We start from the raw sequence: 15,770 nt of genomic DNA on the forward strand, positions 1-15,770 counted from the left end.
AGAATTTAGCATGCTTTCTCTTTGACCTAATCACTTATCGCTCATGTAACTAGTGCCAGCTGGGGACCTCTATTCTGACCACTAGAACTAAACATGCCTACTCAATGGCTTGAGAGTCTTCTGGTGCCTTTAAAAAGTCAAGGTTCTGTTTCAACCAAGACCCCATCATCATTCAATCTTGTCTTACTCCAGCTTGTTTCTTTCATTAATATTGCCTGCCTGGTTCCTGGAGGTATTTTAGTCTGTGACTTCTACTATAGACAAATATTTTGCTAAGTATATTTTGCAGAAGCATGGTCCCTAATTAACCCAATTAGAAAACACTACATGCAACCTCCTCCTAATGGGATCCCACCATACCAGGGGCTTCGTGATGCAGGGGCTGCCCTCTTATTCAGTATGCCAGTAGAGGGTGTTTGCTACACACTGGATGGATGGAGGAGAAAGAGGTTTGCTCCCATTTGCTTCCTGTTCCTACCCGCCTTGCCCCAGCAATGCTTCTTCATCCTGATAGCAGCAGGTAGTTCAAATGTCTGTTTTTCCTCAAGTTCCAGACCTAGGTTTTAACACTCTCTCCCACCTGTTCTCTCAGTCCTCAGGGTAGGAGCTGCTTCCGTGCTCCTCAGCATCCCCTTTTTGTCTTTTCATCCCTCTAAAACCTGTGTGACCAATTCCCTATATGAAATTCTCCTTGCAACATAACTTGTGATTTGTTTTCCCAACTGGACTTCAAGAGCATCATAGTCTAGCAGGGGCTTAACCAGAACTTAACCAGGACTTAACCCAGAACTTTCCAGATGTATTTGACAAGAAGCCCTTTCCAAATAAATCTCTTCTATTAGCATCTCAAGAGAATGAGTGTCCTGGGATCTGCTGTTGTGGAGGACCAGATTACTCATCACTGTTCAGTTCTAAGATAAACATACGAGGGCCCACATACAGGTGGGTGCCTACCTCTGTTTGCCAGGGTTGAGGGAAAGTTCATCCACAGCTGCATCAAATTCTGTGCGGAAGTCTTCTAGGCATCCATTGTCCCCGAAGGCTCCCCACTCCATGTTGACACACATCCGCCCCTCTTCCCCTTCCACCAGCTCAACATTTCGCATCTCCTCCATGTAGCAGGCATTGCTGCCCGTGCCTGCCCATCAAGAGATGTCAGTCAAGGCCTCACTCAGCTCTGTCCTCCCTCCCACCCTAGCCTATGTGTCCCCACATGGGAAGGGCAGCCCAAGTCTTTACCAACGATGAGGCCAACTTCGCAGTGAGGGTCTTCATAGCCACAGGTCATCATAGTCCCAACTGTGTCATTCACCACAGCAACCACATCCAGGTCAAACTCCTGAGAGCAACAGCAGATCCCAGTCCACAAATGGACCACAATATTATCCCTTCAGACACTTGCAAGGGAGATTTAAATGTATATAAAACTTATAAGGCAGGGCTCATTGTCTTTGTTTAAATATCACCTCCTCAGAGACCTTCCCTGGTTATGGTATTTAAAAGAGTGCCCTTCCCCAGCTCATTCACTCTGCCCTCCCCCAGCTTCATCTTCTTCATAGCTCAAGAGCACCTGACATTAGCTCAAGGGTTTGTTTAACAAGAGGTGGTTGTGAGCACTCCTGAATCCCCAGTTCCAAGAGCAGCGCTTGACACACAGTGGACACTCACAAACTGCTGAAGGACTAGCTTAATTCTCCCTGTGACCAACACAACTGCACTTAACACTTCCCCCAGCTTCTGAACACACAGATCACTTTAGTCCTCATGCCACGCCTCTCTCACCTCTCGCCGGTGGATGGCTTCCTTCAGCAGTGTAACCACGTCCTCGCCCTCGCAGCCAGATGCCTTGAAGCCTTTAGTCCACTTGAGGAGGATGCTCTAAAAATCACACATGGGCAGGGATGTGGATATCAGAGAAGGGATCTCGGGTCATTCTCTAGTTCTCAACTTCACAGGTTATACAGATGCCCTTTATTTTTTCTTTTTTAAGAACTTTTATAGAGATATAATCGACATAAAATAAACTGCATACATTTAAAGCATACATTTTGATTTTTTTTCCTTATTAGTAATGTATATATGGCAATCCCAATCTCCCAATTCATCCCACCCCAACCCCCACCCCTTTCCCACCTTGGTGTCCATATGTTTGTTCTCTACATCTGTGTCTCTATTTCTGCCTTGCAAACCAGTTGATCTGTACCATTTTTCTATATTCTGCATATATGCGTTAATATACAATATCCGTTTTTCTCTTTCTGATTTACTTTCCATAGATGCCCTTTAAAAACGAATCATCTCACCCTATTCTAAACCTCTTTCATCTGCTAGGAGTGCCTGCTATGCACCAGGTACTGGGCTGAGCACAACCCATGTGTTACACCATTGAATCCTCACAGCAACTTTGTGAAACTGTTATCACTCTCATGCCCATTTTACAGGTAACTGTGGCTCTGGAGTAACTTGCCCAAGGCCTGCAGCTTGGAAGAGAGGAGGACACCCCCAGGTCCCACCAGTTCCAATGGACGGGCTCATAAGCACCACACACCTGCCCCTGCCAAGGAACTAAGTTCGATATGCTTGTTTCCTTCACTGGGAAAAGCCTTTTGCCCTGTACATCATACAGAGGGGTGGGTTTGTGTCTCTAAATTTTCAAACTCTAGTATGAAGAGAACAAGGAGGCCCTCCAGGAGCCGATTCATAACTGCTTTGAGTATGAGGGACTGTTTCATGTACTGTGCCCTGGTTCCCTCTCTGCTGCCACGGCCCATCAGGGGACACGCATCAAGAACTCCCAGAGCTCCTTCCTAAGAAGCCAGAACCCATAAATGGGCTGTGTGCTCACTATCCACCAACTTGCATGGTTTCTCCAGGACTTGCTTGCTTGCTTGGTATTTCATGGCCCAGGAGTTTGGTATCACAATTCCCACTGTGTTCAGATCCCAGGAAATTCAGAAAAACAAAGTACAATCTCAGCAGTGCCCTGGTTTATACACCTACAATCAAACAACTATGTGCTTATCTCCACCTGATTTTCTTGTCTACAAATTAGCTTGACATCTCTGATGAAATTTTGTATTTGGCACTTGCAAGCATACAGAATGTTCAAATAACATTATTGCAGGTGGTCCTTAACAATAAGACATGCAGAAGGTCCAATAGCTGGGGAGAAATGCCTGTGGCCACCAGTTAATCCAGGCAGCTCGAGGCCGCTAAGCCTCAGCACCTGCTGGCTGTCCCAGCAACAAAGTGATCTCAACAGAGCAGAACCCAGCTTACAGACAGAACAACAGACAGAACCCGGCTTCTGCTTCCTTTGTTCTTGTTTTCACAGTTCCAGACTGAATGTATGCTTCTTACTGAAACTTAGAACATGTGGTATAAAATCCAATACAATGACCTGGAATTTTACAATTCAAGCACTAACAGAAACAGTTAACATGTCTTGGGGGCCACCAGACAAATATATAAACATATACACATGTAACTATACTTGAAAAGTACGATAGTATCTGTTTAAAATATTTCAGAAGGAAAAGTCCAGAAGCATATATACTTGAGTGTTATGTTTTTATCTTCCTATTAATCATATTTTATATATTTCTATATTATAGCAATTATACTTTTCTTAAAAATTTGTGTTTAGTCCTACCACCAGTGTTTTCCCAAATCATTGAAATTTCTTCCAAAAAACTACTCGCTGACATGAGGCAGTGAATGACTCCTGATTTAAATATTTCCCAACTGTTGAACACTTTGGTTTGTTTCTAATGACTGTTATAATACGCAATGTTTCATTAAATATCACATAAATATTTATATACATGTTTGGTAAGTCCTTTTGGTAAATTGATGTAAATGTGAAGGTTTTGAAAACCAACACACTGACACTGAAAAAAATATGTTGAGACAGAGAAGCTGGAAAAGCTAAAAGCAATACTGGACAAGTTAACACTGGACAAAAGTTAACAGATGTTGGGAAATACTGGATTAGGCAGGGGTTTTATTGCAGGACTTCCCAAAACCTTACTGTGCTAGTGCATGTGGTGAGGGAGGAGCAGGAAGCATTTACAAAACTCAGCTGAGAAACACAAGGCCTGCTGCTCCGGGGACCCTACAGGCAACGCAGGCCTTCCCCCAGCACTGGGCCAAGCCCACGGTACCTGTGACTGTTCCCACCTGTGTGCCTTCCTCAATACTGCCAGGCCTGCCTGCCTTTCCTCCTCAGCAACTCATTTTTCTGACCAGGTATCCCTCATGCCCTCCAGGTATGTGCTCAGATTAACATCATCCTCGAGGCTTCATCATTCCGCTGCTGCCACATTCCAAAGAGCAGCTCCTGCTTTTCCGAGCTTGTTCCATCCATTCAGTTTGTTTGTAAGCACCTAAAGCAGGAACCATGCCCTTTTTACCCTGGCAACTCCAACCACAGTATATGTCCACTTGTAACAAGCATGTAAGCTTCTAGAACACTGATCGAGACACAGAGAAACAACTGCTTAAATAAGAGTATTCTGATACCTAACATACCAATCACCTGTGCTGAGCAAGCCTAGGCATTGCCTACTCAGCTCCCCTACACTTCAACACACCCATGTCCAGAATATGTGAGAGCACCAGCTCTTCACCACCTGCTTCATTCATCCAAGGCAAGTTGACAGGGAATGAAAAGCAAAGGTGACACTAGAGAAACACCAGGGCACCCAAACAGGAGATGGAGTGAAATGTCCTGAGCCCGAAATAGGGGCCCCAGGAGCAGCTGAGCATAACTGAGAGCATGGACTCAGGTGTCAGGAAACCAGAATGAAAGCATGGCGTAGCCACTCCCAAGCTATATGATCTGCAAGATACTTGGCATCTCTGTAGACCTTGTTCTCCTTTCTGCAAAATGGGTATACAAACACCTACCTTACATGGTTGCTATAAGGGTTAAATGAGACTATGAGCATAGGAAGCCTAGCAGAGTGCCTCGTATTATTACCCCAGAGATTGTCACCTACTTGACCTCTACCAGCTCTGACTCGCTCATTCCCATCAACGAGCCCTTTCCCATGACTGGTCACTCATGCCCTTGTTTTCTTCCTCTCAGCTCAGCTTTCTCTCCTGCTTGAAACTGGCTGATTCAGAATCAGTAGAGCCCATAGGAGAGCCCTCCAGGAAGGTACTATTACCTCATCCAGGCTGTTCTGCTGGCAGGGAAAGGAGAAGGTGAAACCCAGAGGCAGGGACACGCCCTTCATGCCCATGTACTCAAGGAAGTCTGCGATGCACTGGACGATGTGGTCGAAGAGCTGCAAGGAGAAGTTGGGCTCTGAGACAGGGGACCCTGGCCAGGGCGGGCTGCCCCCAGCAGGGCTGAGCACCAGCTTGAGGTCTCCACCCAGGAGAAATGCCAGCTCAGGCACACACCTAAGCAAAGGCCAGCCCAGGACCCTAGCCCACATAGCCCTCCCCAGGACCATGGGTGAGCAAAGAAAGCCATCCCATATGAGAAGTGGGTGTCTCCTGGGGTCCCCTCCCAAAGGTGCTACCCTGCCTCACCTCATCCCCTGTGCCATGCATGACCTCCTGTGGGATAGAGTAGATCTTGTTGTGCATCTCCACTCCACGTCGCTTTCCATTCCGCACGCGCACCAGCAGAACCCGGAAATTGGTACCCCCAAGGTCCAAGGCCAGGAAGTCACCTTTCTCTGGAAAATAAGCCCAGGAGGATGATGCACTGGGGCTGGAGAGAGAGACAGTCTAAAGCACCTTCCCCTAATGGGGAGCTCTCCCAGGAGGCCCTGGACCATCTCAGGGTGCTAGACTGTGAGCTCCACCTAATGATAAGGAAAATAAGATCCCCAGGGCCAGGGACCTGCTGGTTCCTTAGTAATTCTCAAATGAATTCAAATTGTGGGGCCCCAGGAGTCACAATGAGCTCCAGGACACAGGAAAGAAATGGTGATACAGTACACTCCAAAACACCCAAACACACCACTTGTACTAAATCAAAGGCCACCTTATATAAGGTTCTAGAATAGAGAAGGAACAACGGAGTCCAACTCTTTAAAGGAAACTGAAGGGAGATTCTTCTAAATAAGAAAACCCTCCTTTGCAGGACAGTCACAGTGCACCGCAGGCCTCATACACAGTTTCCATGCAACCCTCAGGCAGCCCTAAGAGGGAGGCATTGCATTCCCCTCTACAGAGGAGTGCGACCTGGCTGTGCTCAGGGCCACACTGCCAAAAGATGGCAGGGCTGGGACAGAGTCCCAATCTCCAGCTCTGGAACCTCTACCAGCTGTGCCACACCAGCCTGGTCAATGATCACTTTTCTGAATTGGGAAAAGACCTCCATTTCTCAGACTGCAAGACCTAGAGCAGGGGTCAGCAATCTTTTTCTATAAAGGGTCAGGCGATAAACATTTTAGGCCTTGTGAGCCACAGTCCCTGCTGCAATCATACACCTTGGCCATGGTAGCGCAAAGCAGCCACTAACAATATGTAGGCAAATGGGAATGGCTGTGTACTAATAAAACTTTATTTACAAAAATAAGCAGTGGTCCCGGTTTAGCCCATGAACCTTAGGTTGCCAACCCCTGATCTTATAAGAGCTAGCCCTGGAACCAAACTTCCTGGATTTGAATCCCAGCTCTGCTATTTTCTAGCTGTGTGAAGTTGGGCAGGTTTCTTAATTTCTCTGTGCCTAGGTTTTATGCAAAACATAATAGCTTGTTAACAAACAAAATTAACTACTAATCTCTGTTAATAGTTAAAGATTAAATGAATTAATACATGTAGAATGTAGAAAAGTGTCTGACACATAGTAAGCATTCATTAAGTATCTACTATTATTACCGTTCAGTTTCGGGAGAGGAATGCCTTGCTTGAGCTCACTGAACACTAGAATTTCCCAGTACTACAGCTGAGGAAGCATGTTCAGCGACCTGGCCCGAACACCCAATGCTAAGCCTAAGGGAGTCCTCCCGGAGCTCCTGACCCCTGTGGTGAGCTGGGTGGCAGCCCTGCCACATACCTGTGCCATCGGGGGTGGCACACACGTAGGTGGGCAGCATCTTGACGGGGGCAATGGCATGAGTCTCCTTGCTCAGACCACGCTCCATTTCTACCTTCATCCTCCTCTTGACCTCCAGCAGCTGCTCGCGGCTCAGCTTCAGAGACTCCAGGGTCTTCTGGCGGGCTCGGTGTTGATCAGCCAGCCGGTAGGCCACTGCTGTCACCATGGCTGCCCCCTTGCCACTGCCGTCCTCAGAGCGGAGGAAGCGGATGTCACAGTCGGGCACCAGGCGCCGTACAGTCTTGTGAAGACGCTTGGCGAAACTACAGTCACAGAGATGGGGTAAGAGGTGGGTGTCCACAGTTAGGGTCAATGGTACAAATGGTTGGGGCAGTAGCTTACCACCTCAGCCCAAATGATACCCTAAACATCCTCTCCCTATTCTTTCCCAAGTTAGGGGTCACTGTATAAAATTCACTGTATTCAACTGCAACCACCCTGCTAAAAGGAAATGTCCCCTCTGGGAAGCCACTGTCTCCTGCACGCACTCACGGAACACCCTTCTTCCCACAGGCTACAGCTCCCCTGCCCAATTTATCAGCCTCAGGTGATTCAGACACCAACTACTATTCATGTTTCATCACTCATTTCATTAGATGCTGCCTGTGAAAGACCCAAAAAAGAAAAGTCAAAATGCCTTTCTGGATTTTGGCCTCTCTTTGGCCGATGTCTACCAACAATCCTAGAGGTGTCTGAACAGCTAAAAATGATAGGTGTGTTTAGCAAGAAATTCTTGTGTGGTGGCTACTTGGAGCCATGGTTTCCAGGCCCTCACTACTCCAAGTGTGGCGTCTGTGCCAGCAGCATCGCTGGGGGCTGTAGACATACAGGATCTCAGGCTAACCCCAGACCTCTGAATCAGAATCTGCCTCTTAACAAGCGATTTGTGTACACTTTAAAATTTTGAAGCACTGGACTAGGAGCCTAGGGAGTGGAAGGGCTGAGACCTTCCACATCTACCTTCAGTTCATGAAAGCCCTGGCACTCATATTAGGTAAAAATGATGGGATAGTAAGTGGGCACAATAGAGAGATGTCTTTCGGGTCCCAACCGAAATTTGATTATTTCAGCACTTATGATCAAAACATAGAGGGCAGGGCGGGATCAATTCAATACCCAGTTGAGTCAGAGAAGCTGGAAATAAGAGGGTGCAGAAAAAGAGCCCCTAGAAGTCAGGAGAGCTCTGAGTAAAGCCCCAATCGGCAGCCTTCAGAAATCACCTCCACTCACGCCAAGGACAACACACTCCCAGCTCCCGCTTGCCCAGCTAGGAGGTTTTATTCTACAAAGAACCTCATCCCCTCAACTCTATGGCCCATCTCCACCACCCCACAGTGCAAAACAGAGTCCCTGTGGAGTCAGGCCTCTCAGAGGCCCCGCATGCTGGCTCACTGGGGGTGCTTCTTGTAGACAGAGCCGTCCACCCCGATGGTGGACCGCAGCCGCTCCTCGCCCTTGTTCTCCTTGATGCGCCGCAGCACGGCCGCCAGCGTAGCCGCACACAGGCTGGCTGAGCGCGTGGACACGATCTGGCAGACCCGGTGAGTGGCCACACAGTCCTCCTGCGTCGGGTCCAGGCCCAGCCGCACCAGGATCTCCCGGGCCTTCCGGATGCCATCCTTCTCCCTGAGAAATAGAAACAGAAACAGTGTGTGGTCACTCACCGTGGCCAGTGGGAAGAGGTAAGTGGGCCAACAAAGAAAGCCCTTGGCTCCAGCAAACACCATGTCCCAGTGAGGCAGACACCCACCCCCCTGCTCGGCCCACCTGTGGGGGGACGGGGGGTGCGGTGAACAAGGAGGAGAGGAAAGCACAAGCTGAGCTCCTCTCCCAGACACACCCCCCCACACACTGTACTTCAGGAGTGTGTACTTCAGGTACTTTCCCCCCAGTGAGAACAGCCAACTTTTCTTACACACACACTATGGGAGGACAAGGCCTTATTCTTGGTGCTTTACACATGCAGTTGTGTGTGCATGTTTGCTGGTCTCAGGTTAGTGGGAATGGTGTCCCTGCCACCAACGACCTCCGACCACGGGAAGCCAGCTCTCTATAAAGCAGTCAGAGTCTATTGCACTTCACAATGGAGTCAGCACTGCTTTAACTTGTGTCTAAAGACGGCGATAAAGGGTTGATGCTATGAGATTAGCCCTCTTAGGGGAACTAAGTGACATGCACATACGAGTACTGTCATCCCCTCCGACTTCAGCAGGTAGGTACAGTTCCTTCAAGAATTCCACTTAAAGACATTTAAACTGTCTCACTGCTCCCTTTAGCACCAAAATCACCTCCTCTCCACCATCTGGTCCCTGAAACAAGGCCTCCTCAAGCAACAAGTGGAAGTCTCAAGAACAGGAAACCAGGCCCGACTCTTTGGATATTGTTAATTGAAAAACAAAAATCGGGCCATCCTTACTCCCACTCCCGCCATTCTGTGAAAATGCAGGCCTCGGCTCTACCTTTTGGAACTAAATGGGTCGATCTCGGGGCCACCCAAGCACCTATTTTTCTGTTATGAAGCAGGGGTCAGGACAGCGCCTTTTTTGAAAATCACCAATAGGGAACGAAACGTCAGAGCTTCAGGAAAAGGGAGAGGAAATAGAGGCAAATGGGTCATTAAACGGTCCTCAGGGAGCCTCCAGCCTTAAGCTAACATCCCTGTGCCAGGCAGGAGCATAAGCGCAAAAGCGCAAGTCCCTGCATGGGGGCCAGCTGTCCCCAGCACCATGAGTCACTTTGGTAGTTGGCACGTTCAAAACGGACAAGAGTGGAGACTATCTGGCAAGTGACATCAAGCCACAGGCCTCACGCTGGGTGAGACCCTCCTGCCATCCACATTTGAAGGGTCAAGGGCCTATGCCTCTTCCTCATTCCCCAGCCACTGTCCACCCTTCTGGGGTCCCAGTGAACAGAGAAGGACCCGAAGCTTACCCTTCAATATCTGAAACGTCTTTGGTCTCAAAGTGGCCTGTGGCAAGGAGTTCAGGGCTGAGCTTCCCCCCAAAAAGCAGCTCCTCCTTGGCCATCTTCACTAGGATAAGCCTCACCAGTTCCCCCATATACATTCCACTGATCATCTTCTCAAATCTGCAGGGAGATAACAGCAAAAAAATTAAGTCTCTGCTGCCAATGAACTCACGACTTCCTTGTGGAAGCAACACTCACACACATGGGGCTGATGCAAAACAAAGCGCTAACTTACATGGCACTGACTAGGAGTGAGACGTGTAGAGAAGTAACAGCTGGGCAGAGGTGGGGTTGGAGGAGCTGGGAGTTTAGCCTTTCTATGCAGGCAGAGAAAAGGATGGGCCTTCAGCAGTCAAACCAAACATTCAGGGAGTGTGGGACATTCTGGAACAGCTTGAATTTGAGGTAAATTAAGTTATGTGTAGGGTAGTGATTTTCAATACATTTTTTCTCTAGCAAGGAAGTGCTCTTTTAAAATGAAATCTCGGGCTTCCTAGGTGGCGCAGTGGTTAAGAATCCGCCTGCTAATGCAGAGGTCACAGGTTCGATCCCAGCTCCAGGAAGATCCCACATGCCACAGAGCAACTAAGCCCGTGTGCCAAAAAATAAAAAAAATAAAAAATAAAATGAAATCTCATGTAGAACCTCAATACTTATTTATAAAAAAAAAAAAAATCAATCTGATTAAATTTGGGGCACAGGGCCAGCAACTCATCCCCTCACACTCCCTTTCCCTTGCAGGCCATTTGTGGATTCCTGAGAAAAAAAACTGTGAAAACAGCCTGGGGTGGGAGGACGATAGGTCAAGAGTAGAAGGGCAGGTTGGGACAGATGAGGAGCTCTAGGTATCAGGTGGTCTTGGGAATCTGGGAGTGAGACATGTTGGAAGTTTCTGAGTGGGAAGGTGACAAGGTAGCTGACAGGGCAGTTGGGTAATTTATTTTTTCAACACTAGGTGACACTGTTTCCTTTACAAGATAGTCTTTCTGGCTCAGATATGTGACAGAAAAAACCAAGCCCTTAAAATTCTTTCTAGCAAAAAAAAAGGCCCTTTCTTGGTAACTTAGAAAGGATTGAGGTCCTAGAGAGAGGAGGCACACAGGGCCTTGGGGCACTAACTAGGTCGGCCTTCAGAGGAGGCCCAGAGCAGGGGTGTGGAATGGATTCCGATGTCACCTGGTGCAGACTACAAGAGAGGAAGCCGGGCCCTCAGGAAGTGACTTGCTCAAGACCCAAAGCCAGGTATGGCAGAATCAGAGCTAAGTGGAAAGCTGGCAAAACTGCTTGGGCAGAAGGTATGTTTAAAATGTCTAAGTACCAGCACAGTCACGCGCCTGAGAAGCAGCCCAGCTTCAACAGTAAGGAACTCACAGATCTGCTTCTGCACCTTCTCCAAAATAGCTGGTTCTATGAGAGATAGGGGAGGGAGCCAGTGGGGCCCTGAAGTGTGGGTGGTAAAAGCTTTTATTTCAGTTTTTATAAACACTTTGTTTCAGTCAATGTTTGGAAAATATTTATTTAGAAACATAAAGAGTGAAAAAAAGTTCCTACTCAAGCCCAGTAATAACCTCAGGGGCAGCTGACACGTTGGTAATATGTCCTCCCAGCAATTTTTTTTTTTTTTTTTTTTTGAGCAGTTTTTTCAGTCCATGAAATTCTCACCAGCCATGGCAGACACAGCCAGTCTATGAAATGGACTCGTTTCAACATGTGAGAGAAGATTGTGACAAATAAACTGTGCTTTGAGGAAGCAAGGACTCCCCCTGTACAGAAAAGGACTCTCTTTTATAAAGCTGGTTTACAGGGTTGGATTTTCCCCTCCAAGCAAGGATCAGTACTAGAAAATTTCCTACAACAGTCACAGCACCAATAAGACCAGAGAGGGCCTGGGAACTCCCTGGCGGTACAGTTGTTAGGACTTGGAGCTTTTACTGCTGAGGACCCTGGTTCAGTCCCTGGTCAGGGAACTAAGATCCCACAAGCCTTAAAAAAGACCAGAGAGGGCCTGATTGCTCAAAACATTTTGTAATTGCCTTCAGAGCTTGCAGCAATCTCTATTTCAAGATCTTTAATAAGGACATTGGGCAAATGCTTGTGAGAGTGAAATAATGTTTTGTAAGAAACAAAAGTAACTAAAAACCAGGTCTGATCAGGTTGGAGAGTACAACATTCAGGGTCCAAAATGCTAGAGCCCCTCCTCCAGTCTACTCCAGGACGCTGGCTGGACCACAGGTCCGGGGAAGGTGGCCAAAGGGGCTCCTTAACCAACTTTTCTACAGGCCTCGGATCTGCCTACAGCCGGAGCAGGAGGCCCTGGGACTCCTGCAACTCAGCCTAGCTCATAATAGGCAATGCTGCTGGAGTCTGAGTCAGAACCTCAGCCAGTAATTAGGAGCCAGCTCTCAGAGTCTCATGCTCTGGGCGGTGACAGAGGTGGGAGCTATGAAAGGAGCTTTCAGATCCCTAATCTTTGCCATCTCAACATGACTTTTCTTATGTGGTGCACAAACTGTTTCTACGGACAACTTACAAGCTGAAGGTGGAAAGAAAGAGCAGAGCCGCCCACTTAGAACATGACCTTCTAAAATGACGCCTCTGAGAGATCCAGTCAAATCATCACCCGTAATCTCTTTTGCCGGCTTGCTCTACCTTTTTTAGAGCCCTCTCAGCGACTGAGAGACACAATGTATGCAATAAGCACAATATTCCCATAAAGCAGTGGGTGCCTTGGCAACTTTTAGGGGCTATAGGGCTGTAAAGTAAAAATGAGAACCAGGCCCCGGCCCTGGCCAGCCCCCACCTCCGCTCAGGAGCCCACCCCTCGAGCCCACCGCACACAGTGGGGCTGCTCACAGTTGCTTCCCAGGGTTCAGAGAGCCCATGTCAATCTCCTGGTCAAACTCCGTGCGGATGTCGTCAAGCGCACCGTCATCCCCAAAGGCCCCCCACTCCATGTTGATACACATGCGGCCCTCATCGCCCTCCACCATGTCGATGTGGCGCATCTCTTCCATGTAGCAAGCATTGCTGCCCGTGCCTGGATAAAACAAGGAACTGCTCAGCACCCACTCACACCAGCCTCCCCCCAGTCCCCATCTCCCTCTTAAACCTCCGTCCTGAGACTACCTAGGGTGGCTGGGATTCCTCAGTGCAGACTCTTGGGGCATCCCAACCCACTACCATCCGCAACTCCATGAGTCCTGGCTCAGCCCTCCAAAGTGACCACACCATTATCTTCCAATATGAAGCATTCAATACAAAGGTACATCCAGGCCATGGACCCCTCCTCTCTTTGCAGCCCACCCCCCCCAATCCATTGGCCAGCATTGGCCCTTAGAGCCAGTGCTCACTCACCCACAATGAGACCAATCTCGCAGTTCTGGTCATCATAACCACATGTCATCATGGTCCCAACTGTGTCATTCACCACGGCCACAATATCAATATCAAAGTCCTGCAGGGATAAAAGGAGGGCTTCTGACATTCACTGTCACAGAAAGGTTACAGATGTAAAGATGAAGAGAAAGAGCAGTAAGACACAACAACTCAAATGCAAGGCTAGAGCTGGAAGCGGGGTCCAGATACAGTCTAATGGCAGCATCTCACTCCCCACCCTGCTAGTCCTCATCATGGAAGACTTCCCTGACAGGAGCCCCATGGTCTAGTTCACAGCCATCACTGCACTGAGAAGAGCCCGTCCTGTCATCATTGTCTTCTCATTCTGTTTCTTCTTTTCTTTGTCTCTATCTCTCCCTCCCTCCCAGAAGGTCTTGTCCTTCTGAGACAAGACCTTTATCATGTCCTTTCTCTGCCCCATTCCACCCTAATACCAACATCATCCCAACTTTCTCATTTGAAAATGATATTCGAGTCTTCTTCAGGTTAAGAACTAAAGGGTTAAATGTAAAATAGATAGCTAGTGGGAAGCTGCTGCATAACACAGGGAGATCAACTCGATGATTGGTGATGACTTAGAGGGGTGGGATAGGGAGGGAGGAAAGAAGTCTCGGGAGGAAGGGGATATGGGGATATATGTATAAATACAGCTATTTCACTTCGTTGTACAGCAGCAACTGGCACCACAGTGTAAAGCAATTATACTCCAATAAAGAGCTTAAAAAAAAAAAAAAAAAACTAAAGGGTTTTTCTTGCACCAAGACTAAGATTAGTTGCCCATCATGCTAATCTGAAGACCCCCAAAGGCATTTGATCATATATAAGATCACTGGTGTGCTAATTATCTCTCAAGATAGGTATGTCATTATGCAGCATACCTTAAACTTATACAGAGCTGTTATCTCAACAAAACTGTAAAAAATAAAGATTATTGAGTAACATAGCAGAGAAGAAGAAAAGAAAACCTCTTAAGAACCACAAAAGATTCTCACGCTGATTTGAGGACAGACAGGGAAAGACTTCAGAGTGGACCCAAAAGAATGTAAAGACCCTCCAGACCCCAAGCACCTGCCTCCACATCTCTGCTGCCCCGACTCACCCCTCTCCTCTGGATGGCCTTCCGGATCAGAGTAACCACATCTTTCCCCTCCACACCACTGGACTTGAACCCCTTGGTCCATGAGACCAGGATACTCTGGAAAAGGACCAAGGAATATTAATTCCCCACAAAACTCAGACCACAGTCCTCATCATTAGGAGACCTCTGCCATGGGGCTAAACTAAAGTCATAACTGAATTTGTATATTTCTTCCTGACTAGCCTAGGAAGGAGAAACTCTGTCAAAGACCAAGAAAGGAGATTGAATGATTTACTGCCCCAAGAAGTGGAAAAGGCAGTCTGTAGAACTGCCAAAATAAGATACTTGTATCTTAACATCAGTAACTTTCAAGGATGTTTATCATAACACTTTAGAACAAAGGAGTCCTTGACTAATTTCTCACTCCTGTTTCCCTAAGTGGGATAAGAATAATGTGCAATGTATGTGGGCCTACAGTGATAAAGACCCTCCCCCCCCCCAATACCTCTTTACCATCCCTCTCACACACCTACACACTCTCCCAGAAGGATGAAACTCCCAACACTCTTACCTCGTCTAGTTTTGTTTGGAGGCAGGGGAATGAGAAGGTAAAACCCAAAGGAAGCTTCTTGTCTTTGATTTGTAGCTTATCCATGAAGTTGGCCAGGCATTCAGCAATGTGGTCAAACAGCTAAGGGCACACAACACAGGGAGGTGAGCAGGGAGGCAGAATAGCACCAAAATTAAGAGCATGAACTTTGGGTTCAGAAAGGAACTAGCTTAGCTGAATTCGTGCAAGATATGTATCCCCTCTGAAGTTTTAATTTGTTCATCTATAATATGGGGGTGATAGCTGTACCTGCCCACGAGTTACTAAAAGAATTAAATGAGACAATACCTATAAGGACTTAACACTAGTTAGTGATTATTAAATACTGTCTTCCACTTAAACCATTTATCCAAACCACTGTCAAAATAACCACATTAGGCCGGGGAAATCATAGCCAAAGCTAATCAGAAAGTCATCCCAACCCCTGGGAACAGAATATACTTTGGTGGCTCTGTCAGAACCTCCCTTGACACGAATGCACAGCTGGTTGTCTTACCAGAAAGGGCAGCCCATCTCACTGCCAAGAAGTATTTTAGCATCCCTGTCTCTTGTGATTGGGGGAGGGGATGGGACATTCTCTGTTGGCATTCTATAAATGAACGTAACAAAAATAAGTAACTTTTATATTTTTCCTCCATCCTAGAAAACCAGTTTCCTGG

The 15,770-nt window shown here is 47.4% G+C and overlaps 1 protein-coding gene across 5 annotated transcripts in view; it reads right to left on the reverse strand.

Moving 5' to 3' along the window:
* The window catches only part of HK2 (hexokinase 2), a 56,493-nt gene that overhangs the window by 5,426 nt on the left and 35,297 nt on the right, over nt 1-15,770 (reverse strand). For 2 of the 5 annotated variants that reach the window (XM_057741546.1, XM_057741547.1), the window contains exons 4-15: nt 15,073-15,192; nt 14,523-14,618; nt 13,382-13,481; nt 12,881-13,064; nt 9,992-10,147; nt 8,453-8,686; nt 7,019-7,323; nt 5,542-5,690; nt 5,172-5,291; nt 1,783-1,878; nt 1,240-1,339; nt 955-1,138 (exon numbers count right to left, since the gene is read on the reverse strand). In XM_057741546.1, the coding sequence (XP_057597529.1) occupies nt 955-1,138; nt 1,240-1,339; nt 1,783-1,878; nt 5,172-5,291; nt 5,542-5,690; nt 7,019-7,323; nt 8,453-8,686; nt 9,992-10,147; nt 12,881-13,064; nt 13,382-13,481; nt 14,523-14,618; nt 15,073-15,192 (1,844 nt within the window). Of the gene's footprint in view, nt 1-954; nt 1,139-1,239; nt 1,340-1,782; nt 1,879-5,171; nt 5,292-5,541; nt 5,691-7,018; nt 7,324-8,452; nt 8,687-9,991; nt 10,148-12,880; nt 13,065-13,381; nt 13,482-14,522; nt 14,619-15,072; nt 15,193-15,607; nt 15,701-15,770 lie in introns of all 5 variants that reach the window. The other 3 variants (XM_057741550.1, XM_057741548.1, XM_057741549.1) reach the window with 3 other exon arrangements.

Source organism: Hippopotamus amphibius, chromosome 7 (assembly GCF_030028045.1).
Source record: "Hippopotamus amphibius kiboko isolate mHipAmp2 chromosome 7, mHipAmp2.hap2, whole genome shotgun sequence".
Classification (NCBI taxonomy): Eukaryota; Metazoa; Chordata; class Mammalia; order Artiodactyla; family Hippopotamidae; genus Hippopotamus; species Hippopotamus amphibius.